Consider the following 26,661-nt stretch of genomic DNA (forward strand, 5'->3'; position numbering starts at 1 on the left):
TATTTCACCAATGTGTTTGTTAGAAACTGAAGACTAAAAAAACTCAGACAACAGGCAAGGGCTGACCAGCGTTTGCTGCACTGTCCTGCGTAAGCGCTCACGGACCTACAAGCCAACAAAAATTAACTGAAGCCTAAATTACGTCTTGCATGTGGCGAGAGGAAGCAAGGGTAACTGCACACTCAACTGCAGAATCTGTACTAAAGAAAAGGGGATGTAAACTATTTAGGCAATATGCCAGGAAGAAAAAAAGAGAAAAGAGGGAGTCTGAAACATCAAAAATGTTTCAAGCAATACCCCCAACTTCTTTCAATACTCTAAGAGTTCCTTCCAATCATATCCAGGACTAACTGTTTGAAATTGATAGTTATGAAATCTAGAGTATGGTCTAGATGCATGGTGTCTGTTTTCTAAATGTAAATGTCTTCTCAGTCATGACTAACTTAGTCTTCCTGTGACAGACAGACCAACGAGCTAATAGTCATTCCAAGACGCTATCTTCACCCAGCTATAATAAAAATTAGTGCTGACCAGGTTACCTCTTGCTTTTTGTCTCAGAACACAAGTGTATTTATATACAATAAGAGATAGAAGGAAAAAACTAAGCAATCCCACCCAGAGAGATTGGGGCCAAACGTTTACTACTATTTTCATATTAAAATATAATAAGTTAAACAGTTATCTTTCCTGTTTCTACCTCGTAAGTCACCAAAAAAAGTAATGATAAAAAAATACAATCACTCAGAAGCGATAATTCCTAAAACAACAACAACAAAAAAAAAAAAACCCAAACTATATGTCTCACTTTAAAATATTACACATTAAAATCTATGAAATCTACAGCTAGAAACTAAGTTCACAAAACTAAGTTAATTCACAGAAATTAAGTGCAATGGCATCCAGTCTTCCTCACTGTCTCTTTCACTTCAATAATAAAACTTCTGAGAAGTTACCCTAACTCTTCTTCCCATCCTCACCCCCACCTCATCAACCCATGCCATCCACGCCCACCTCCAATCCATTCAGCACAAACATGGTCGATCCAGACCAGCAGTCTCCAGGTGCCAAACCCAACAGCCATTCCTCAGCAGTATGACCCAGCAAAGACGTTCTTGGAAATAAATGTTCCTCTGGTAGTTCTCTCCCTCTCTCTCTTTCCCTCTCCCTCTCTCCCTCTCTCTCTCTCCCCCTCCCCTTCCTTCTACCCCTCTGCCCTCTCTCCCTCTCTCCCTGACACTCAGAGAGAGGGCGAGTAGAGGGCGAGTGCATCCTAGCACCTTTGCCTCACCAGTGTCTGCTCCTTTTTCTTCAGGTGGTTTCTTGTTCTACCAATTTCTACATCTTAAACTGGCTTGAGATTCAGGTGCAAATCTCTCACATAGTCTCACTATTAGGGTATGTATCAATATGGGTGTATATTCCTTTTTATTCCAATAATTTCATCATAGATACCGCCCTCTTGCTCTGTCTATAAAACCACTGTTCATCAACCTGTAGTTGCTCATATAACCAACTTCACAACTGATACGTCTACCTATCACAGCAAGCTTCCTAATAGTAATGATGAAGGGTTGGGACAAATTTTCAGAAGTTGAAAATACACTAGGAAAAGCAGAGGAGTATGGGTTTAAATGTGCATGTGTTACGGTGTCCTTTGGTGCCACAGGCTTTCTTGCTAGCCTCAGTCGGGCACTACTGGGAAGGTTGTGGAACTATTAAGACGAGATGGGAGGAAAACACTGGACAGCAGGTCCCTGCAGAGTACACTTGAGAACATGGAGAGCCTAATCCATTCTGTTTTCCCTTCTAGAAAGCTAAGGAGTGAGCAGGTTTCTCTCACAAAGGCCATGGCTTTGATGTGCCTGCCTTGTCACAGGCATGACAGCAGAAGGCCAGTGAACACACGAAACATCTAACCCAAAAGAAAACAACTTTCCTCATAAGAAAACTATCTCGGTATTTTGCTGGTGATGTAAAACTCAACACCACCCTAATGTTTTCATCCGTTTTTTTCATGGTGCTAGGGACTGAACCCAGAACCTTGTGTGTGCCAGGCAAAGGCTCCAGCATTGAGATACATGCCTAGCCTGATCTTTTGATAGAACCAAAGCCTTTCCACTGAATGTAGGTCCTCAGACAGTGTTCCATATTTTTTCCTAATAAATGAAGTGACCAATGATTTTGACTTTCACAATATATAAAAGAGAACAAGAAGATAAAAATATTAGCAAAATATTGTAAATAAAGTATACATGGGGTTTTATGGTTTTCAATCTCACTAGCTTATTTTTCCGTAATTATAGTGCAATAGCATTTCCTTATAAGCCTTCTGTTTGTTTTAATTTACTTTTCCAATAGAGCACTAAATATTCATACAATCTTTAGTGTTCAAATAACTACCTTTTAAAACTCATTATTCCTAGGTTTAACTTGAAACAACAGATCATGTGACTGTAATTATAAAGAGCAATGAACCCAAGGATCCTGATGCATTCGACTGCGAGCATCACCAGAGCGTGCCACACTGACATGAAGCAGAAGCTCCACGCGCACTCTGTCCAGAAGGGCCTGGTCCATCCGCCCCTTCAACTGCACTCCCCACCCCCCTCCCTGCCCATTTGCCTTCAAGCACACTAGCTCTCTTCTTCATTGTCCCAACATGACCGCCCTCCACGATGGTCTCTGAACACACAGTTCATTCTGGGTATTATATTCTTCTGCTGACTATAAAGCCCACTCTTCTCTTTCACATTTTAGCTCAAGTATGTCTCTACTGATCATCCTAGTGGACCCAATCTATCTTCATACTCTCCTACCTAGGTTACTATATCATATCATATCTTTTCTTTTTTCATAACAAAACACAACAAACATACTGAAACATGATAATAACCTTAATTATAGGTATATATTTTCCAGTCTCTCGCTACAGCGCTTTGTTTGCCACTGTAGTCTTATTAGCTGGCACACAATCACTTTGTGAATAAAAAAAACAAAAAACAAAAAAACTAGTGATCTGAATAGGTAAAGAAGTGATACCTCTATGTATAAAACTCTAACTGCCACATTATGACATTACTTGGAATTTTGTTTTGTTTTGTTTATTAAGGGAACCAGTGATGGGATATCTAGAAATATCCTGTGAAAAATAGACAAAACACATTCCCTATGACAGCAACATAAAGCATCAACAGCAGTAAAAAACAGGAAGAATGGCTGCTATCTAGGAAGGGGGTTAACTGAAGGACAAGAGCAGGACGTCGTGTCTTGATCTGACTGGGGCTGCAAGAGCACGTACAGTTGTGAAAACTGAAGGAACTGTCTGCTCTCTATACTTTGTTCTGGAGGCAGATCACACACCACAGTCTGTGAGCGATCTGATCAAACTCCTGAGTGCAAGGCTTACAGACAAGCAAACCCAGATCCTCACATTTTTAAAGGACAAAAAGTCCTACATTTCACCAAAGCATGTTCACCAAAGCATCCTAAAGAATGCAGAAACACACACATTCATGTGCATACATACACATATACACAACAGAACATACTAGACAAGTTTTCATTAAAATCTACATATTAGTTTGCTTATTTGCTTCCTAAAACCCATCTTATGAGCTATATAAGCAAAATTGGACCAAAATGTTTGATTAATTACCCTATGAGGAAACATACTGAAAAAATACCTATCATTATGAAAGATGGTTTGTTTATTTGATATTTTATGGCATCCACATAAAACTTTGATAGAAAGCATAAACCAGCTCATGAAGCACTAAAGTAGGACTACATGATGCATATAAGGAACATACAGAATATGTCCTGACACATCAATCAAGAGTTGTGTGCTGGTAAACTCTAAAGTCATAGGATGAACAAGAACGCTGTAGCTTTCAACTTCACTCTGCTATCAAGAGCAAGTACAGAAGGACTGAAACAACACAATACCATGTGGCATCTTGTGGCTACTAGGCAAATGAAATAAAGAATGTGCAAACACTGAGAAGCTGAATTTCGTATTTTATTCAATTTTAATTAAGCTTAATTTTAAAACATTTTCAGCCACTGCCAAATATGATTCTAATAACTAAATATGCAATCGCTGTTCTTCCAGAGCATGGGGGTTCAATTCCCAGTACCCACATAGCAGCTCACAACTCTCTGTAACTACAAGTTCTGACACACTCACAGTGACATACATGCAATTAAAACATCAATGCACATTTTAAAAACCGCTTTTTTTCCCCAAGAAAGGCTTTCTCTGTATATGGTCTAAAGAGAACTTACTCTTTAGACCAGGCTGACCTGGAGTGCTGAGATATCTACCTGCCTCCCGGAGTGCTGAGAGTAAAGGCACACAACACAATATCCAACTCAAATTTTACTTTTTAAGTTTACTTAAGTTTTACAATTTTTATATGTGTATCATGCATGTACAGGTACATATGCTCAAGAGAATGCCACAACACATGTGTGAAAGTCTGAGGACAACCTGTTGGAATCGGTTCTCTCCTATCATTTGGTTTGGGGGAAAACTGGAGTCATCAGTTGAACCTTATGCAGTAAGTACATTAAGTACGTACATTTCCTTGATGAGCCCACCAGCTCGGCTCTGCTGTAATATATACATATATGAATATGCTATATTTCAAACGAACTGCACTGTTCTAAAAGCAGGTCAAGAACATCACTGTCATGCATCAGCCAATTCTTCAGACACCTCCTGACCTTTGCACTTGATTGTCTTCTTCTCTTCAGCTGGATGAAGTCTGTTTCCACCCTTTCTGCCAGCTCTAGTTTCCTCTTATTCCTTTTAAATGCAGCTAAGCTGAATCCTACAAAAGAGAACAACAAAAATATTTGAGAACTATTTGAACAAGAAGGCAAGAAAGATAGTGTCCCCACTGAACAATGCCTCCCCCCAAATCCACTTAAGACTGTTGAACTATTAGTTTTAAAAAGGCTTCCCAATGTACTCTGATGAAATAGAAAAGCAAAAGAAATAGCACAAGTTCATAAACTTAGGGAAAGGATCAAAGCAGAGAAACAGCTGAGCTCTGAAGGTAGACGCCTAGGGATCCACGACCACTCAGCTGCACGGTTCTCTAAGTCACAGTGCAGACCTGGAGATGACACTTGGGAGCCCCACACTGGAAGCGTACTAGAGATGAGTGACGAGAAAAGAGGGGATCTCCGAGGTCCGTCCATCTCAGGGAAGGTAAAACAAGCTACCACACACTAAGAAAAAAGATTGCAAGCTTAACCTTGTCTCTAGACTGAAAGAGGAAACCTTTGCAAAGGAAATCCTAACCAAGAAAGCTACTGATCCATGGGTAGAGAAGAGTTCATGTGATCTGTATGATAGGAAGGAGAAAAAAGTTACCCCGATGTACCTGATGGTTAATCCTCACTGCCAACTGAACTCATTTAGAAACACCAGGGAAACATACCTCTGCCTGTATCTATGAGGGTATTTCCTGAGAGGTTTAAGTGAAGAGGGAAGACTAGCCCTGAATGTTGGTAGAGTACCATTCCATAGTCTGGGGTCCTGGACTGAATAGAAAGAATAAAACAAGCTCAGCACCGATCTTTGTGTCTCTGCATCTCCACTGCAGACCAGTGGACACTTTCCTCACTCTGCAGCAGCCCACACTCCTCTTCTTTGGTGTTTGGCATATACCTCACTGAGTATATGAGTCTGGAATGGTGACTCACACTTCTTATCAAAGTACTATACAAGCTGAGAAAAAAGAACTGTTATGGGTTCGAGACCAGCCTGGGCTACAGAATAAAATTTCTTTAAAACAAAACTAAACTACAGTTTCATGTAACATTTATAGGATATACACACTCATCAACACCAGGGCATTCACCAACCCAGACTATAGGTAGGCACCAAAATGGGCCTCAAGATTTGAAAAACTAAAATCTTAATACGAATCTTCTATAAAATGCTAGAACAAAATTTAGAAATTAATAAGCAAAAGTAGAAAATGAGAAAATACATTAAAATTAAACAATATTCTCTGGAACAGGCAGTGGGTCCTTAAGAAATCAAAAGGAAATCTACAAGTCTCTCAACTTGATGGAAACACTGCATGCCAAAGCCTTAGTTTATTTATCAAATGCAGTACAACAAAAGTTGGCCATAGTTAATTCCTGGGTCAAAGAGCCTCATCTCAGGGAACTAGGAAAAATCCTAACCCAAGGAAGTCTTGAATATCAGAGCAGAAACAAGTGAAATAGAGACTAGAAATAAACTACTAACGATCAAATTGATAACTGACTTTTGAAAGATAATCAACAAAGATTTTGTTGGATAAAAGAAAAAAGAGAAGCGTTATAAGTAGTTTCATAAAAATACAATGAACCAGAAAAATTGTCAAAATAGTCATATGTCTGCAAACTAGAAAATCTAGACACAGAGATAAGTCCTGGGCATATACCATGCAGCCAGTCTGTATCAAGACAGTGAAAAAAACTATACAGCGGTCTAAAACAAGTAATGAAACAGAGGCAGCAGGTTAGTGTCGCATGTGGTTTGAAGATGGATCAGTGGTGAAGCATCTGCCCAGCACGTATGAGGCCTGGAGTTTGTCTCTGTGGTGGTTTAAGTAGGAATGCCTTCCACAGACTGACCCATGTGTTTAAATGCTTGGCCCAGAGAGAATGACAGTACTAGGAACTGTGGCCCTGTTGGAGTAGGTGTGGCCTTGTTGGAAGTGTGTCAGTGCAGAGACGAACTTTGAGGTCTCAGAAGATAAAGTCAATTCACTTCCTGCTACCTGCTGATCTGGGTGTAGCACTCTAAACTCCTGTCCAGCATCATACCTGCCTGCAGGCTGCCGTCCTTCCCTCCATGGCAAAAATGGACTAAACCTCTGAAACTATAAGCAGACCCAATTAAATATTATCTTTTCTAAGAGTTGACAGTTGATGTGGTCATGGTGTCTCTTTACAGCAACAGAAACCCTAAGGCAGGCAGTCCCTTAGCACACAGGGTGTGGAAGAATCTCCCACCAAAGAAAATATTTCTTTCTACAAAATATTTCAAAAAAAATAAATTGCAATTCTCGAACTATTCCAAATATAAACCAAAAGGAAGAAACTCTATCAGATTCATTGTAGTAGGTCGGCATAGCACTGACACAAAAATCAAAAACACAATAACTACAACTGAAACATCCCTGGTGAACAAATAGCAAATTATCATAATAGCAACATGCCAACTCCAGAGCTTCAAAACATCAAGTAAGATTTATCCCAATGATGCAAAAACAAACCAAACATATCAATATAGCTATGATATCACATCAAAAGAATAAAGAACAATATTATGTGATCTCTATTCACATAGAAGAAAAGCACTCAGTAAGACTCAGCAGCCCTTCATGCTAAAACCCTGACAGGATTGGACGCGTCACCACAGCACAGGCTGGAATTTTGACAAGTATGTGGGTAACATGAAATGAGGAGAACTGGAAGCACCTCCTCTGAGAAACCACCTCCTCTGGAACAGGACAAACTGCTCATGACACCTGTTTATTGACATGACATAGGAAATTAAACAAGAGAAGAAAATTTAAAAGTATCAAATTCCAAAGAAGGCAGTCTAATCACCTAGGTGTAGAAAACAGACTTTATACAGAGAGGCCTTAAGAGCTCACCCAACCATTAGAAAAGATGCGAGCTAGAGCACAGCACCATCCCGGCAGCGGGACCAGCAAGATGTGTCAGCAGGTACACCAGCAAGCCTGATGATCGGAGTTCCATCCCCAGGCCCCACACGGTCAAAGGACAGAGCCTACGATAGTCACATGCATCATGATACATGTGCATACATACAGATACAACAGAGAGAAATACATACATACACTAAATAAAATGTAAAAAAAAAAAAAAAAGGAGAAAAAATTTAAAACAAGTAACAGCAGCAAGCATGCTGTGCACAAATAAATCACTCTTTAAAAAAAAAAATGTGTGTTGTGTGAGGCCTGGGCTTAGAACCCAGATGGCCCACAAGTGCTCAAGAGACATCTCTCCACCACCATCTCATCAAGTATTTGTCCTTCATGATTTCATTATAATTTACTGTGACAGTAGATTATCTTCATGACCTAGGATGTCCAGTGTCCTTGGAAGGGCCTAGTAACTAGCTGGGTCACAGTTGATGAGTTTGTGACCATCAAGTGAAATGAGCAAGAGTTTCATGTTGCCCAGCTTAGCAGTGACCACAAATTGCATAAGAATTCTGAAAGCCATTGGGGAATGTTAGAATTTAGAAATGAAAGAAAATTTTTGTGCAATAAAAGTCTTTGTTTTCTGTGATAGTTTCAGGAACTTATCAAATATGTTTTCTCAATTCTTATTCTAAAAGGCAATAGAAAAGCATATTCTTAAACCTGTCTCACACACACACACACACATCTTATTTGTTAATGAATGTCTTAGACATTTTATAGCTATACAGAATTACTAAAGTAAGTTATAAAGAACTACTATTTCTGTGAAGTGAAAAAATAAAATAAACATAAGAAAGTGAATTATATTTACCATTATTATAAAAGTCGGAATATCTAGGAATAATTTTAAGGAAAAGAGCAATCTCTACAGTGACAATTGCAAAACACACAATTCACACACACAAACACACAAGCATGCTACACACACACACACACACACACACACACACACACACACGCACGCACATCAAAGAAGCTGATTACAGAGCTCAGAAACTGCTCAGTATAATTACAGCCAGGTGATTTCTAAAAAAAGGTACCAAGAATATCTATTCCAAGTTTCTACTGCTGGGGAGAAAGTACAAAAAAATAGAGAACTAAAAAAAAAAAAATACGATTTCTCTTAACATAAACAAAATTTAATTCAAAATACTTGACAGCATGAAACTGACAGGCAAATGGATGGAACTAGAAAAACCATCCTGAGACCCAGCGAGACAAATAAGGTCCTTTGCACACGCATGACGGCTGCCAGTTCTGTGTTTTTACATTGCAGTCTTGAGTCTGCCAATGAGTGAGTCTCCTGGGCCTTCTTGTAGGCTCTTTTCCTTCTGCTTATTTACTTGTTCCTATTGTGGGCTGTTAGCTATTGTTTTACATTATTATATTTTATTTTATATTTATCCCTTAGAAGCAAGTTTGTTTTCCAGTGAGAGACAAAAAGGGGGTGGATCTGGATGGGAGTGGAGTTAGGGAGAAATCAGAATACATAATCAGAATTATTATGTGCCCCTCCCCCAAAAACATTAAAGCAACGAAAACTTTCAAGACACTAGTATTTAATCCCAGCATTTATTTCTCTCTCTCTCTCCCTCTCTCTCTCTCCCTCTCTCTTTCTCTCTCTCCCTCTCTCTCTCTCTCTCTGAAACGATATAGGCTAGCTTTCAGATAGAACCACAAAAGCACAGGCAACAAAGGAGACAAGCAAAATTATATCAAACTCCAAACTTTGAGGCTTCTACCAGGGAAGGGAACATCAACAGCATAGAGGGCATGTAAAATAGTAGAAGTTAATATCTACAGTATAAAGCAAATTCTAAAGCTCAACGAAAAAATGAAAATTACCAGGTTATTAAGATAGACTAAAGATATGGAACAAGTGACTTACTTACATAAGCATTCCTCAAAGAAAATATAAAAAAGGCCCTCAAGTATGTGAGCAACGCAAGCATCGCTAACCATCAGGAAAAGCAAACATGAGCTGTCAGCTCATCCAAGGAGAATGCTGTTGTCAAAAGACAGAAATGTCAACTGGAAGCGGAAAGAGGACTCCAATGCCTATCAGTGAGAATGTCAACCTTCTTCATATTAAACCACGTATCCTTTTGTCTTACTTTAACTATCTTTCTTTACATTTAAATCTAAAAAAACTTGTTTCTGAATCCTTAAGGTCAGGAGGCATGGTGCCCCAAGTCTATAATCTGAGCAATTGGACAGTAGAGGAACGAATTTAACTGGGGGCTTGCCTACAGTTTCGGTGTGCTATTAGTATATGACCAAGTGGCAGAGAGTATGGCAGCAAACAGGCATAGCACTGGAGCAGTAGCTGAGACCATAAAATGATCAGCAAGGTGCAGGCAGAGAAAGAACAAGACTGAGCCTGGCATGGGATTTTGAAACCTCAAAACCACTCCCAATCACAGACTTCCTCCAACAAGGCCACACCTACTGATCCTTCCTAAACAGTCCACCAACTGGAAACCAAGCATTTAAATATATATACCTAAGAAGGCCACTCTTATTCCAAACACAAGAACTCCATAGTAAGTTTCAGGTCATCTTAGGTCACAGCATGAATGAAATCCTGCTTCAAAATACAAAGCAAGGTTCTGAAGACATTCCTAAGCAGTTAACAACCTTTGCTGCTCTTCCTGAGGACCCAGATTCTATCACCAGCCACCAAGTGGTAGCTTACAGCCACCTGTAACTCCAGTTCTAGGGGGACCAATGCCCTCTTCTGGCCTACTGCACAAACATGGTACAGGCACAGGTGCAGGCAAAACACTCATACAGAAGAAAATAAAAATAAGCTAATCTTAAAAAGTAAAAAACAGGGAGTCAGGCAGTAATGGCACATGCCTTTACTCCCAGCCTCAGGAGGCAGAGGCAGGTGAATCTCTGAACCAAGGCCAGCCTGATCTACAGAGTGAGTTTCAGAGCAGCCGGGCCTACAAAAAGAAACCCTGTCTCTAAAAACAAAACAAAACAAAACAAAACAAAACAAGAAAAAAACAATTCTTCCTCAGGTGAAGAGCTAAGGAAGAGTTCCCCTTCCTCCCTTCTAATGCCTTCCAGAGAAGGAACCATGGTTTTATTATTCACAATTACTTTAAGTAGCTTAATAGTGATACTTTGGGAATAATTTTACAAACCTGGCATGGTGACTCACACTTGTAGTCCTAGCACCTCAGAGGTCTCCACATGCTCACAACAGGCCAACAGACTAAGAACACCTCAAAATCAAAAGCAAAGAGGAACCCTCCAGAATAAAAAGGTGATTAAAAAGTACACTTGACCTACGTGTCAACTATACATATTTCAACTTACAGACAGTCTACTCTTGTCAGGACAGGAATGATGTAACACTTTAGGTTCGGTGTTTGTACAGCTTAACTCATGAAGGGTTTACTCACTTGTGGTCATGGTGCTAGGAGGGCAAGAGGGTATCCCATGATCCACTGCCCATCTGTAGGCTCCTTCTCCAACTAAAAAGCTAACAACAAAAAAGTTATTTTTTAAAAAAATACATAGTGTCATCTTCTACAGTCAATAAAGTTATAGACGTAATATCAAAGGACAATTAAAGTCAAGTCTTAGAGATACAAGAAATCTAGAGTTGGTGCAAAATAGGACAGCTGCATGCTCAATTTTTCTTTTAAATTTTTCTTCATTGGAAGTAGCTAATGTATATATTGGAAAAAAATTTAAAAATTCAATAAAAAGTAAAAGTAACTTCCTGGGGCTAATAAGATGTTTTTTCTTTGATCCATATAGTTTTAAGATTTATGCATCTAGTCAACCAGGTTAAGAATCTAAGTGGATGTCTTCAGATTTGTTATTCTTGTCTAGAACAATAGCTACTCAAAACAAGCAATAAATGCAGATATGCACAAACACAGTAGTCTGCTTAGCTGCTAAGTTGAATGCAAGGAGAAGGCACAGAGAATGCTGAGAATCATCTCCACTCCAGTGAGTACCGAAATACACCCAGAGGGATTTTCCTGCCTTTGGCTGCACTTCATAATACAACACAGAGAACAGGTCACTTCTGGTTTATGAAAGATTAATTTCCAAAGGCCTCCAAAAGCATGCCAACACATGTAGCAATCCTGTTCTCTAAGTCATTTCATGAGGCAAACAGTCATTGTAAGCAGCAACTCTAACAATCCTTCCCCTCCTTCCACAGCCATCCTCTTACAGATCCCAGCCAGCTAGCAATGGACCCCTGAACTTGTACCTGGCTGTTAGTCTCCTATTCTCTACTTTTCGTTTCTGATTTTCCCATCATTCCCACATTAAAACGCTTTCAAAGGACCCACACTGATTTCCCAGCCTCCATGTACGACGGAGGCTCACAACTACCTAGGACTTCAATTCCAAGAGATCTGACTCTATCTTCGGACCATTGTAGGGACCTGAATTCATGTGCACATACTTCCACACAGACACACATACAAAAATTAAATATTTTTTTATTTTATTTAAAAACATACTACTAAAACAAATCTCAAGACCAATATCTTTGAAGTCTTTATATTCTGCTATTACTAACACCAGTAAGAAATTCAGCATTTTCTTGTGATGAAAACTATCAAAAAGCAACATTTGATATTATGAAAAGGTCACATTTACAAAACTTACAGCAACCACAAAATTATTCAAATAATCATTTTACTATGAATAGTTTTAATGCATAAGATACCTAAATATCTGTATATATTAAATGATAAAAATCCCAGTAAGCACGCAGAAACATAAGAAACATGCCAAAGAAAAGTTAAGAGCTAACTTTCATAACTGTTTTCTTTATATTAAAAACTACATTTGAAAGAACCCTGAAGAGATGAGAGAGAGCCAACTGAAATTACCCAACTTCACTAAGAATCAATGGTCACTGCAAAGAAAAGCTGTCACATAAAATTTAAGCTAAAATGACAATTGAGATTAAGATTTGAGAGATCATTGTGCCATCTTCAGCACCTCCTTCTTTAAAAACAAAACAAAGAACAACAACAACAAAACAAAGAACAAAAAAAACTGATTTATTTAAGCCCTTCCATTAATGTGAAAACATAAACAAGGTAGTAAAATATTAACTGATCAAGAGAGAAGTCTGGGGCTGAACCTTTTTCAACACTTCAGATAAACATCTAGGATTCAATCTCAGTAAACAGAATCATTGTCATCTTCATTTTTCATTCACTAACATTCATAATTTTGACATAAATAAAGCCAACCTAAAGTATGAGAATGTGGTTCAGGTGGTAAAGTGCTTGCCTACTTTGCTGGCTAGTACTTGACACAAGCACTAGACATCTGAGCGGAAGGAATCACATTGAAAAATGCCTCCCTAAGGTCAGGAAATCAGTAAACCTGGAGGGCACCTTAATTAGTAATTGATGGGGGTGAGCCCAGCCCACTGTAGGTCATGCCACTGGGCTGGTGGTCCTGGGTTGTATAATAAAAGACTGAGCAAGCCATGGGAAGCAAGCCAGTGAGTAGTAGCCTTCCATGGCCTCTGCATCAGCTACTGTCTCCAGATTCCTGTCCTAACTTCCTTCAGTGATAGACAATGATGTGGAAGTGTAAGCCAAATAAACCCTTTCTTCACCAAGTTGCTTTTGGCCATGGTGTTTCTCCACAGCAATAGTAACCCTAACTAGTACACTGAGTGTGCATTAAGTTCTGAGTTTGATCTCCTGAGTCACAGGTGAATTGAAGCCAACCTGAAATACATAAGACTTTGTCTCAAACTTTGATATAATCTATGCAATTTTTAAATAATTTAGACATATTAAAATATTCATAGCCGGGGGGTGGTGGTGCACGCCTGTAATCCCAGCACTCTGGGAGGCAGAGGCAGGCGGATTTCTGAGTTCGAGGCCAGCCTGGTCTACAGAGTGAGTTCCAGGACAGCCAGGGCTACACAGAGAAACCCTGTCTCGGAAAAAAAAGGAAAAAAAAAAAAAAAGAAGAAAACAGAATAGAAACTATAAAGCATACTAAATAAGTAGCCTTTGCTTACCATCAAATATTATTGTCTAGGAGTTCCATCACATGAAACGTCATAAAAATGCTTTTGGTATTTCAATATAAACTTTTCATAATATGCATGTATGCATGTATTCATATATACATATATAGTGACATGCAGAAAGAAAAAAAAATCACTTTCCAGAACAGCAAGTACTAACTTAAACTTCTTGAGATTTGTTGTGACTCTCCAAGGAGAGAACTTTAAAGGAGATCACGCAAACCCATTAGAAAAGCCCTTCCCACTCCTGTAGTAAAGCATGCCTGCCACTGTCCCTCCTCTAACCCTCAACTGTCCTAGCGTTGACTGACCTCACTGATACCATTTGTATGCTGCCATGCTCTGTGAGCAGCACCGCCCCACCCCACACACTTGCCCACTCCAATCAATTCTCAAGCAAACCAGCCATTAAAATCTTTGCAAAAGACAAGTCAGAACATATGTCTAGCACTGTTAACAAGGCCAAAGCCTGAGGCTTTGTAGGTCATAGGACCTAAGAGAGAACATGTTACTCTTATTCTGCTAGATGAATATATCAAACCAATAAGCAAAGACATATCACTATACTCAGAGACAAGGGAACCTTTCAACCCTCATCAGGCAAGCTCATTTTTTCAGTTGATGATAAGATGGTAATTAATGCAATAACCCACAACTGGTCACAATGCAGATACCACTAGACAGCAAGGTGTTCGGCCCTAAATGCAACATCTGTATCATACCCCTTTCCTTCAAGGCTCAGAGATCATCTAAGCAGAGGGATTGGAAGGAATATAGGAGTCAGATGTAGTGGATGCCTACAGTGAAACAGGCTTCTGGAGATAGTAGAGCAGATGTACATATGCAGCGACAGCAACTGAATCTTCACAGGCACAGGATCTCACAGATCAAGCCAGACAAACTTCAAGTAGGGAGCATGAAGTAGGGAGCTCATAAGGAAATAGCACCCTAGCTAAGGAGCTACTGGCATCTGATAGCTCCTGGAAGAGGAAAGCTCTGGAAGGGGTTGTGGTCCCTGAGAGGCTTATCTATGTTCTAATAAATGATCCTATACCTGGGCACTTGCTAAGTGGACTCCATGAGTTTAATAAAGAAAATACATGAGACTGGAAGGAAATGGGAAGAGGGGCTAAAGGAAATGGGGGTAGAATAGATGAAAATATTACATTTATATATAAAACTCTCAAGCAATAATAAAAGGTATAGGAGAAAATAACAGGCATTGAATTTAAAAAATTATTTCTATCATTTGACAAATTAGGCTACTGACTACCTAAAGCTCATGAACATAAAGTGCAAGACCTCACTGCACTAGAAACATGGAAAAACTGAATTTGTATGTGGAGCAATGTAATGTATATATGTGCAATGTATAATGTATGCAGTGTATACAATGCATATGTAATGTGTGTGATGTGTGATAGATATATAATATGGGTAATGTGCATGCAATAAGTGTGTATGTGTAATGTGTGTAATACATGTGTGGCATATAATGTATGTGAATATATGTAATATGTATGTGTGTGGTATACATAATGTGTTATGTAATGTGTGTGATGTGTGCATAATGGATACAGTTGGTATAATGCCTATGATGTGTGTTAATGTGTATGGTGTGTATAATGTGTATGCAGTGTGTGTGATATGCGTGTGATGTGTGTGCATGTATACCTGCAGCCATCATGGACATGAAGAGACCAGCAGTCAATGCCACGTCTCTTCCTCTATCGTCTTCCACCTTCTTGGAGTCAAGGTTTCTCAGTGAACCTCCAGCTCAACCACTTCAGAAAGACAGGCTAGTCAGCGGCAGGGATTCCTGTTTCTATGCAGCCCCACCCCCAGAGCATGAACTGCAGGCTGCAGTATCATACCGACCTTTTACTTGGGTGCTATGACTCAAGCACTTTACTCACTCAACCATCTGCTGAGCATGTTTCAGGGGTTTTTTAAATCACGAAATTTTTCAAAACTACATGACTAATTTGAATTTAAAGTTTATATCCTCTAATCTGACAAAATCCATATTCTGAAGTCTGGTTCTGAACAGTTTTAGGATAGTGTTCGGCAGTATCACCTATGAAGGGGTGATTAGGTCCCAAAGCCAGTGAGAGGCCTGCTGAACAGGGTTAAGAGTCCACTGGACTGCTCTGCCCTTCACCACGACTCAGTGAGCAGGTTCCACACAGAAAGAACTAAGCTCTCACTGGGCACTGCAGCTGCTGAGCTGTCGCCTTAGACACCTGAGCTTTAGGACTGTGAGAACTAACTACTATTTTAAGCTATATATATGATGAATAGCTACATTTTGTTACAAGAGTCAGTGAAATTGAAAGATCACTGTTTGTGTGAGTAACTGTGAATATACTGCTGTTTTACTTATGAATAGCACTTCCACAATTATTTTTAAAGGAAATTCAAGGTACGATTGGATTTCAACCACAAATATCTTAGTATATATTCCCAAACTGTTGATACAGGATCTTTCCACAGATCCCAGTGGAAACATTAACTCACAATGCTTCTGACATAGCCTCCCAAGTGATGTGATTATAGGCAAAAATTGATTTTTCTTAAACAAACAAACCATCAAAAATCATAAAAACACAAAACTCCACCTAACCAATGTCAGCCATGGTACCCAACACCCACAATCCCAGTGACTCAAGAGCTGAGACAGACAAACTGCCTGAGCTACAGAATGACTTTCAGGTCAGCATGGGCTACAGTGTGAGGCCCTGGAGTTGGGGGGGGGGGGGGGTGGGGATTAAGCAAAAAAAAATCCTTGGCATAAAAACACTCATGCCTGCCCCTATGAGCTATAGACAAAATGAACATTTTATTTAGGACATGTTAGGAAAGGCTGGTTGTATGTACCTGTCCTTTGTCCCTTAAACTGGTCTCCTGTTTAACAGCTACCAAGCGAATGTTAACTTCTTCAGTTGGCACCTGATGGCTTTCCTGCCACCACACATGGCAGTCAGCAAGCAGACGACACTCACTGTTGAGTGCTCAGATAGACATGTGAGGAGGAACAGGATGGCCGTAAGCACAACAGGATATGGACGAAGTTTACACGCTCCTGACACTGTAATGTAGACTAGGTTCTTTTATCTCAAAGTGTGTCTTATCCTAAAAAGCTATGCAATATCTTAAGACAACGCAAGCAACCCATATAATCCACAATGTACAAATGTAGTAATTAGCCAAGTATCATTGCCCAGTAAGTAACAAAGCATCAGGCCCAGACTAATTCATTAGGGAGCATATTGTGAGCCTGGGAAGTGTCACCCTCAGTATATAGGAAAAGATGAATCATACAAAAATAATATATATATATATATATATATATATATATATATATATATATATATATCACATGGGACTAGCTGAGATTGAGTGGATTTCTAAGGGTCAAATTAATGTTTTTTAAAAAAACAACTTTTCTTTAAAAAATAAAAATACAAAGTAAACTAAAAAATGATAAATCTGGTTAAAACAATACATGTACTAGAAGACTATACTTTTAAACTACTATAGTTATAAAGTAAGCTTCCAAGTATATAAAGATTTTTCACTGCTAGGCAAGATAAGAGTAATGGAATAAACTTGTCTCTTGTCTAATTCAATGAAAAATGCTAAATATGAAAATCAACAGTTTTAGACATTATACAACAGGTAACAAAGGACTGTTATCTTTTAAAAAAAAAAAAAAAAAAAACAAACAAAAATGCCTTGCTGCAATCAGAGAGCTAACTTGCATGATTTCCAGAGAGGTTCTAGGCCACAGTCCAGGAGCCCAGCAGTCAGTCTCTAAGGCAGACATGGAAATGGACCACCAGAAGCCAAAATAACCAGAGTTTACAGAACAAAATACCACAGAGAAAACAAGTTCACAGAGAGATTCCAGACATTTATAGAAAGTACCTTTTTAGTAGTTTGCTGAATGGCGATCACAGCCTAAGAAAGAGGAAATTACTGAAACCCTTGAAACAAAACCAACCAACTGCAAAGGAAAAGATGCCACGTTCAGATAGAGCCAGGAACACCTTAGGCTCCAACAGCCAGAGGAAACTTACTCTAATATCACTTGCTATAGTACTAAGAATTTTGCCTTACAACAATGCAAAATTAGCTCAAGATAAATGCATTCTCTAGCCTTGTGAAACAAAGTTCTAAAGCAGGACCTGAAAAGGACCAAACTTCTTAAACAACCACATCCTGAAATAAAATTTTAGAATGTCTATTAAAATATAAAAAACATTCAATGCACAACAAATTGCAAAACCCACAATTCCTGCTATCTAATAATAAAAACAAAAAAAAAATGCCAAATAAAAAAAATACAGCCTAGAAAGGGGTCCAGGGGTGGCAGGTGGAGGGTAAATCACTAACTGAACATAATCTAAAAGTAATAAAAATAATAAAACCAATAAACAAAGATATTAAAACAAATTTATAAGCCCACTCATATACATTCATGAGAACAAAAGTCTTTTTAAAAAGATACTAATCGAATGTATGAAAATAACTAAAAGTCAGAAATGAGAAACTAGACTGCATGTGGTTTGCTGGAGACTGGACTCCACAGAAGAATAAATGAGAAGCAGTCAGAGTTACAGAACTACAGAACTACACATGACCTAACAGAGCTGCTCCTCAGCCCTGAGGAGTATGGAAGGACCACCTCCTGTGAGAATTAGCTTCAGCTTGCCATACCCAGAGCGGTCAGTAGGAGGTGGCTCCTGCAGTCTGCCTATGAGCATGTCCATGAAGCACTTTATTAACAAAGGTAGCTGACCAAACCAGAGAATGAAGCCAGTACTCAGCAAGCCTCCAGGGTCTCTCCCTCACTTCCTCCCTCCAGTTCCTGCTTGTGCTCCTACTCTGATCTGCCTCAGTGATGAACTGTGATGTGGAAAGAGTAGCCAAATAAACCATTCCCTCCACTATGGTGGTTTTGATTGATAAATTAGTGTAGCAACAGAGAAACATACTAGAACACCTACTAATTAGGAAAAATGTCCTAAAGTGGGATAGAAACAGTTCAGTGACATGTTTGCAAGATGTAGTGAAGGGAAAAGGAGAAAGAAATACCTCAAATCAAAAGCACACCTGAGAGCAGGCCATAGTCACAGATATCTGACCTCCCTTTACTCAGGCAGCAGAAGTGGAGTCCTAAGCCAGCCTAGGCTAAACAGTGAGTTCTAAGACCTCTGCAGCATAGCAAGACCCAACATTAGAATAAATATATTTGATATACCTAACCTACATAGCATCACTACTTACCTACCCAGGACACTATTGTATCAATGTTTACACTCATAATCATGTGGTACACATACACACGCACGCACACATGCATGCACACCAGCTTCTTCAACAAAGAGTGCTGGAACACAATCTGTCTATCTCATATAACAAAAGTCAATTTAAAATGAATCAAAGCCTTCAGGAGGACCTTAAACTTTGAAATACTAGACAATATAAGTCTTCTTGAGAAGACTTCAAGGTGTAGGAATCGACAAGGGCTTTCTGAAAAGGCCACCAACAGTACAAGAAGAAATTCCGGCAACTGCCTCAACAAGGAAAGCTCAGCCTGGAAGCCTCAAATCTTTCGGGATGTTTTATGTCCTAACTTAGGGGGTATCAAATTGTTAAGTCATATTATTTTGTAGGTTTTGGGGGTTTGTTTGGTTGGTTGGTTGGTTGGTTGTTTTAGAAACTATAGCTGGGCATGGTAGTGCACACCTTTATACCAACACTCAGGAGGCAGAGGCAGGCAAATTTCTGTGAGTTCAAGGCCAGCCTGATCTATAAATCAAGGTCCCAGACAGCCAGACCTACATATACAGTGAGACCCTATCTCAACACATAGTTTTTAGTTAACTTTCTTTTTTTTTACACTCTACACCATAAAAATCTATTGCTATTCACTGAAGGAGTTTACTATGAGGGTAGAGTCCTCATGACAAGTATCATTGCACTTCTAGAAGGAATGGTACTCCCTACCCACCTCTGTCACATGCTCTCTCCCTCTCTCTCTCAATTCCTCTCCCCTGTCTCCTCCCCCCACCCCTGTCTCTATCTGTCTCTGTCTCTCTCTCCCTCTCCCCATCTCTATCTGTCTGTCTCTGTCTGTCTCCCTCTCTGCTTATCTGTCTGTCTCTCCCTCTCCCCCAGTCTCTGTCTGTCTCTGTCTGTCTCTCTCTCCTTCTCCTTCGTCTCTGTCTCTGTCTCCCTCTCTGCTTCTCTCTCTCTCTCTCTCTCTCTCTCTCTCTCTCTCTCTCTCTCTCTCTCTCTCTCTCTCTCTCTCTCTCTCTCTCTCTCTCTCTCTTTCTCTCCTCTCTTCTTATCCCCCTGTTCCCATGTTCCTCTGTGACCTCCTCTCTCCCTTCCCTCTCCCAGATACTTCCAATAAGAGGAAAACTATCTGTACGGTAAGAAGAAAGCCCACATCAAACTCAAACAAGCTAGAACTATGCTTTTGAACTTCTCAACCTCTACATTTCTGAGAGTTTAAACTTTGTATAAACATTCACTTGAAGATATTGTGCTGTGGAGTAAATTACTACTAATGCCTCCCTTCTCCTTTGTACTTAGCAATAGGACTAGAAAGCAAATAAAAAAAATTGTCTGTTCACAGCTTTAGACTCTGCAAAGAAACTTTTATAATGTACTTTTTAAAGATTGATTTTTAGTTTATGTATGAGTGCATGTATATATACATAGCCATCATGTACCTGGTAGATACTGAGGTCAGAAAAGGCATCAGGTCCCTAGGAACTAGAATTAAAGATGGGTATAAAACACTCTATGGGTGCTGGGAACTGAACTGGGTCCTCTGTAAGCAAGTGGCATTATCCTCTGAGCCATAGATCTTTCTAATCCACTTTTTAACTTTAACTTCGCCCTGTACTTTTCTGAAAACTGTGACTACCTTATTGGCTTTCCATGATATAGCCCACTGCCCCAATACAAGTTACTTTTTCTCACCACAATGAATGACACCATTATCAAAGACTGAATTCCCTTGTACATATACTAACTTGCAAGTCTGTTCTAAAGCCCTTTTAACTCTTTTATCTCTTCTCAGTAAGATGAAAAAGGTAAAAGAACAAGATATTGTTAATTATTAGTGCTAGTAATAGTTGAATCAGGACTATTCATAATATGCAATGTATAGTTTTCTAAGAACATACCAAAACTGATTACTTTAGACACTAAGCGTCAGACAGAATCTATGATAGGCTCTGAGGTTAACAACAAAATAACACTAACTGACCACCCAGTAACACACAATCCACTTGAGAAGGCATCCCCAATGAACTAACACAGCCTTCAAACACCAGCAACCCAAAGAGGAGTCAAAGGTACCAAGTGCTCACCAGGGGGGAATTCTGCCTGCAGAGAGCTTGCCCTTCTGCCCTTCACACAAGAGTCTGTGCGCAACTGAGACTGGGTTCTTGATTCCTAGAAAATAAATGTAATAATTAAAAAAAAAATCAGAAATGTTTTCACTTTACTTACTCTGCTTCATTTTTGTGGCTATTTCAATAAGACAACTTCAAATACTTTGCAATTCTTATTTATACACACCAAATATACTAACACAAGCTGAATGAGAACACCAAAGCTTAAAGATACTCCAGGGCAGCAGTTCTCTCTCTCTCTCTCTCTCTCTCTCTCTCTCTCTCTCTCTCTCTCTCTCTCTCTCTCTCTCAATTGGATGATAATTATTTTATTCTATTTATTTACCTACTTATTTACTTCTTTATTTCTTTACATCCTGGTAGCAGTTTCCCCTCTCTCCTCTCTCCCCCCAGCCCTCCCCGACCCACCCCAATTCACCTCTCCTCCCTATCTTTTCTGAAAAGGGGAGGCCCCCTATGGATATCCACCAGCCTTAGCATATCAAATTGCAGTAAGACTAGGTCTATCTTCTCCTATTGAGATTAGACAAGGCAGTAGGGCAACAATTCTCACCCAGTGGATAACTACCCCTTTGGGATTCGAAAGACCCTTCACAGGGGTCATCTAAAACCATCTGCATATCAGATATTTACACTAAAATTCATAATAGTACCAAAATTAGTTAGGAAGTAGCAATGAAAAGAATTTTATGACTGGGGTCACCACAATGTGTTAAAGGGTCACAGCATTAGGAAGATTAAAAACCATGGCTCTGTTTTCTGAGGAACCTCCAGACTGATTTCCAGAGTGGTTGTACCAATTTGCAACCCCACCAGCAGTGGAGGAGTGTTCCTCTTTCTCCACACCCTCTCCAACACCTGCTGTCTCCTGAATTTTTAATCTTAGCCATTCTGACTGGTGTAAGGTGAAATCTCAGGGTTGGTTTGATTTGCATTTCCCTAATGACTAATGAAGTTGAGCATTTTTTAAGATGCTTCTCCGCCATCCGAAGTTCTTCAGGTGAGAATTCTTTGTTTAACTCTGTACCCCATTTTTTAATAGGGTTGTTTGGTTTTCTGGAGTCTAACTTCTTGAGTTCTTTATATATATTGGATATTAGCCCTCTATCTTATTTAGGATTGGTGAAGATCTTTTCCCAATTTGTTGGTTGCCGATTTGTCCTTTTGATGGTGTCCTTTGCCTTACAGAAACTTTGAAATTTTATGAGGTCCCATTTGTCAATTCTTGATCTTAGAGCATACACTATTAGTGTTCTGTTCAGAAACTTTCTCCCTGTACTGATGTCCTCAAGGGTCTTCCCCAGTTTCTTTTCTATTAGCTTCAGAGTGTCTGGCTTTATGTGGAGGTCCTTGATCCATTTGGATTTGAGCTTAGTACAAGGACAGAAGGATGGATCAATTCGCATTCTTCTGCATGCTGACCTCCAGTTGAACCAGCACCATTTGTTGAAAAGGCTATCTTTTTTCCATTGGATGTTTTCAGCCCCTTTGTCGAGGATCAAGTGGCCATAGGTGTGTGGGTTCATTTCTGGATCTTCAATCCCGTTCCATTGATCTGCCTGCCTGTCACTGTACCAATACCATGCAGTTTTTAACACTATTGCTCTGTAGTATTGCTTGAGGTCAGGGATACTGATTCCCCCAGACTTTCTTTTGTTGCTGAGAATAGTTTTAGCTATCCTGGGTTTTTTGTTATTCCGGATGAATTTGAGAATTGCTCTTTCTAACTCTGTGAAGAACTGAGTTGGGACTTTGATGGGTATTGCATTGAATCTGTATATTGCTTTTGGCAAAATGGCCATTTTAACTATATTGATTCTACCGATCCATGAGCATGGGAGGTTTTCCCATTTTTTGAGGTCTTCTTCCATTTCCTTCTTCAGAGTCTTGAAGTTCCTGTCATACAGATCTTTCACATGTTTGGTAAGAGTCATCCCAAGATACTTTATACTGTTTGTGGCTATTGTGAAGGGGGTCATTTCCCTAATTTCTTTCTCAGCCTGCTTATCCTTTGAGTATAGGAAGGTCACTGATTTGCTTGAGTTGATTTTATAACCTGCCACTTTGCTAAAGTTGTTTATCAGCTGTAGGAGTTCTCTAGTGGAGTTTTTTGGGTCACTTAGGTAGACTATCATGTCATCTGCAAATAATGAGAGTTTGACGTCTTCCTTTCCAATTTGTATCCCTTTGACCTCCTTATGTTGTCGAATTGCCCGAGCTAGTACCTCAAGTACAATATTGAAAAGATAAGGAGAAAGGGGACAGCCCTGTCTAGTCCCTGATTTTAGTGGGATTGCTTCAAGTTTATCTCCATTTAGTTTGATGCTGGCTACCGGTTTGCTGTATATTGCTTTTACTATGTTTAGGTATGGGCCTTGAATTCCTGTTCTTTCCAAGACTTTAAGCATGAAAGGATGCTGAATTTTGTCGAATGCTTTTTCAGCATCCAATGAAATGACCATGTGGTTTTTTTCTTTGAGTTTGTTTATGTAGTGTAAGGCATTGATGGATTTCCGTATATTGAACCAACCCTGCATCCCTGGGATAAAGCCTACTTGATCATGGTGGATGATAATTTTGATGTGTTCTTGGATTAGGTTGGCAAGAATTTTATTGAGTATTTTTGCATCGATGGTCATAAGGGAAATTGGTCTGAAGTTCTCTTTCTTTGTTGGATCTTTATGTAGTTTTGGAATCAGTGTAATTCCACTCCTGGGCATATACCCAGAGGATTCCCCACCATGTAATAAGGATACATGCTCTACTATGTTCATAGCAGCCCTATTTATAATTGCCAGAAGCTGGAAAGAACCCAGGTATCCCTCAACAGAAGAGTGGATGCAAAAAATGTGGTATATCTACACAATGGAGTACTATTCAGCCATTAGAAACAATGAATTCATGAAATTCTTAGGCAAATGGATGGAGCTAGAGAACATCATACTAAGTGAGGTAACCCAGACTCAAAAGGTGAATCATGGTATGCACTCACTAATAAGTGGATATTAACCTAGAAAATTGGAATACCCAAAACATAATCCACACATCAAATGAGGTACACGAAGAAAGGAGGAGTGGCCCCTTGTTCTGGAAAGACTCAGTGAAGCAGTATTTGGCAAAACCAGAATGGGGAAGTGGGAAGGGGTGGGTGGGAGGACAGGGGGAGAGAAGGGGGCTTATGGGACTTTCGGGGAGTGGGGGGCTAGAAAAGGGGAAATCATTTGAAATGTAAATAAAAAATATATCGAATTCAAAAAAAGTTAAAAAAAAAAAAAAAAAAAAAACATGGCTCTAGGGAACTCTGACCAGAAACGCTTACAAAGTAAGCACTGCTATTTTTAAACACAGTGGTAAAACGGTATACTTCAACATATATTCTGGCAAGAACTACCCACTCTGGAAAAACTGCTAGAATCCTTTTCAGATAGGAGGAGAGCCCAGCCAGTAAAGGTAAATACAAATGTGTTACTGTTCCATCACCCATCTACACACAGACCCCAGGACATGGGACACTGCACACACACACACACACACACACACACACACCGTGGAAAAGATGATCCCACCTGTAATCCCAACCCATGGAATACTGAGACAGGAGGATTACCACATGTTTAAAGGTACCCTACTATACATAAGTTACAGGCCAACCTAGCCTATGGAGTAATACTTTGACTCACAAAACAAGAGTCATGACAGTATCAGAACTAGAAAAAACAATTAATTTTACATGCTCTTTGATATCCATGACCATCACCTGCATGCTAAAGATCAGCTTTGACATCATAGAGTAAATGGAGACAGGCAGCCAGTGGGGATCAGTGTACAGCAGTTGACAGGGATTGGTCCAGATACCATCAGGGGCTGCTGCCTATGGCAACCAGTGATTAGAGAAATTACTGAGCAGACTTTTCTCTGAGGAACAAAGCTGGCACCCCTTGTAGCCAGCGAAATACTGTAAACTCTTTTAACTCTTAGGAGATGGCAAGAAAGAAAATTAAAAAGATAAAATTCTTACATACTGAGTAAATGAAGCAAATTCCAGCTATAATAACTTCATACATACAAACACATACATGCATGCATGTAGACAGACAGACATATTCACACAGAGTGGATGGAGGAAAGCTCCAAGCATTTCAAACATACACATACATACATACATACATACATATATACACATACTGGTAGAGAGAGCAAGCTCCGACACAAACCCAGATTAGTTTTTTTATATGTGTGTGTGTATGTGTGTGTGTGTGTATATATATATATGTGTGTGTGTGTATATATAAAATATAGCTAGTATTATACATATATATAGCTTTATATACACATACACACATACATACAAATTTGAAGGATTGAACAAAGTTCAACACACAATTTCACAAACTTTACATATACACACACACACACACACATATACTTAGAGGGTAGAAGGAACAAGGTTCCAATCCCAAATTCATTTTTTCCTCCATAGCTTACAAATCCAAGTAAAACCACCCAAGCAGTATAAAATTCCAATGTGACTGCTTTCTAGTTTTCTTCTAGTGAATGACTATGAAAAAAGCGTATGCTTCCCAATACCTTTACAAGAAATAACATTACTCAGTACAGGTAAAGACAGCAAATTATTCCCAAGAACCTACATACACTTACAATCAAGCTACTTGTCACAGATTAACAAAGTATAAGAAGCAGTTTTTCCTCAGCCAGTTTCTCTTACTGGCAGACAGCAATCTGCAGTTACAAAGAAAGGAGTAATTATTTTATTACTTATCTTTAAGAGTAATCTTATTAGAATCTTAAAAGAGGGGACTGAAGAGATGGCTCAGCAGCTAAGAGCACTCTTCCAGAGCTTATGAGTTCAATTCCCAGCAACCACATGGTGGTTCACAACCATCTGTAATGGGATCTGATGCCCTCTACTGGTCTGTCTGAAGACAGGACAGCATAATCACATACATAAAATAAATCTTTATAAACTATAATCTTTATAAATAAATCTTTATAAACTATAAACTCTGTAGACCAGGCTGGCCTCAAACTCAGAAATCTCCCAGAGTGCTGGGATTACAGGCATGCGCCACCACCGCCCGGCCAGCAATTCTTAATAAAACATATCAAGAAGCTGAGGGCAAAAATGGGTGTAAGAAATCAATCATCACCAGTCCAGCCTCAGTGACATTGCCAGTGTTATTGTTCCCTGACCATAAAGGTCCCTAGCTTAACTAATAAGAGTGTACCTAGAAAGAACTTCATATTGTTTCCTACGATTTAGAAGATCAGAGCCAGTAGTGAAAACATCTCGACCTAGCTTCACTAACAGTTTTATTTTTCCAAATGTTTTCTAAGGGTGGTGGTCATTGCTGAAGTCTAAGTTCTTCCCTAGGGTGGTGACTGCTCCAACAGCAATGGCTGAAAGAGATCAACACTATTATTTTGTGTGCCAGAG

General features: G+C 39.4%; 1 protein-coding gene across 4 annotated transcripts in view; it reads right to left on the reverse strand.

The window, feature by feature from the left end:
- The window catches only part of Tasp1 (taspase 1), a 234,468-nt gene that overhangs the window by 149,582 nt on the left and 58,225 nt on the right, over positions 1-26,661 (reverse strand). For all 4 annotated transcript variants that reach the window (XR_007977962.1, XM_052183747.1, XM_052183746.1 and 1 more), the window contains exons 6-8: positions 21,162-21,246; positions 11,153-11,232; positions 4,726-4,832 (exon numbers count right to left, since the gene is read on the reverse strand). Coding sequence is in view for 3 of the 4 variants with exons in the window: in XM_052183747.1 (XP_052039707.1) it covers positions 4,726-4,832; positions 11,153-11,232; positions 21,162-21,246 (272 nt within the window). In the remaining variant the exon portion in view is untranslated. The remainder of the gene's footprint in view (positions 1-4,725; positions 4,833-11,152; positions 11,233-21,161; positions 21,247-26,661) is intronic.

This window comes from Apodemus sylvaticus, chromosome 5 (genome assembly GCF_947179515.1).
Source record: "Apodemus sylvaticus chromosome 5, mApoSyl1.1, whole genome shotgun sequence".
NCBI lineage: Eukaryota > Metazoa > Chordata > Mammalia > Rodentia > Muridae > Apodemus > Apodemus sylvaticus.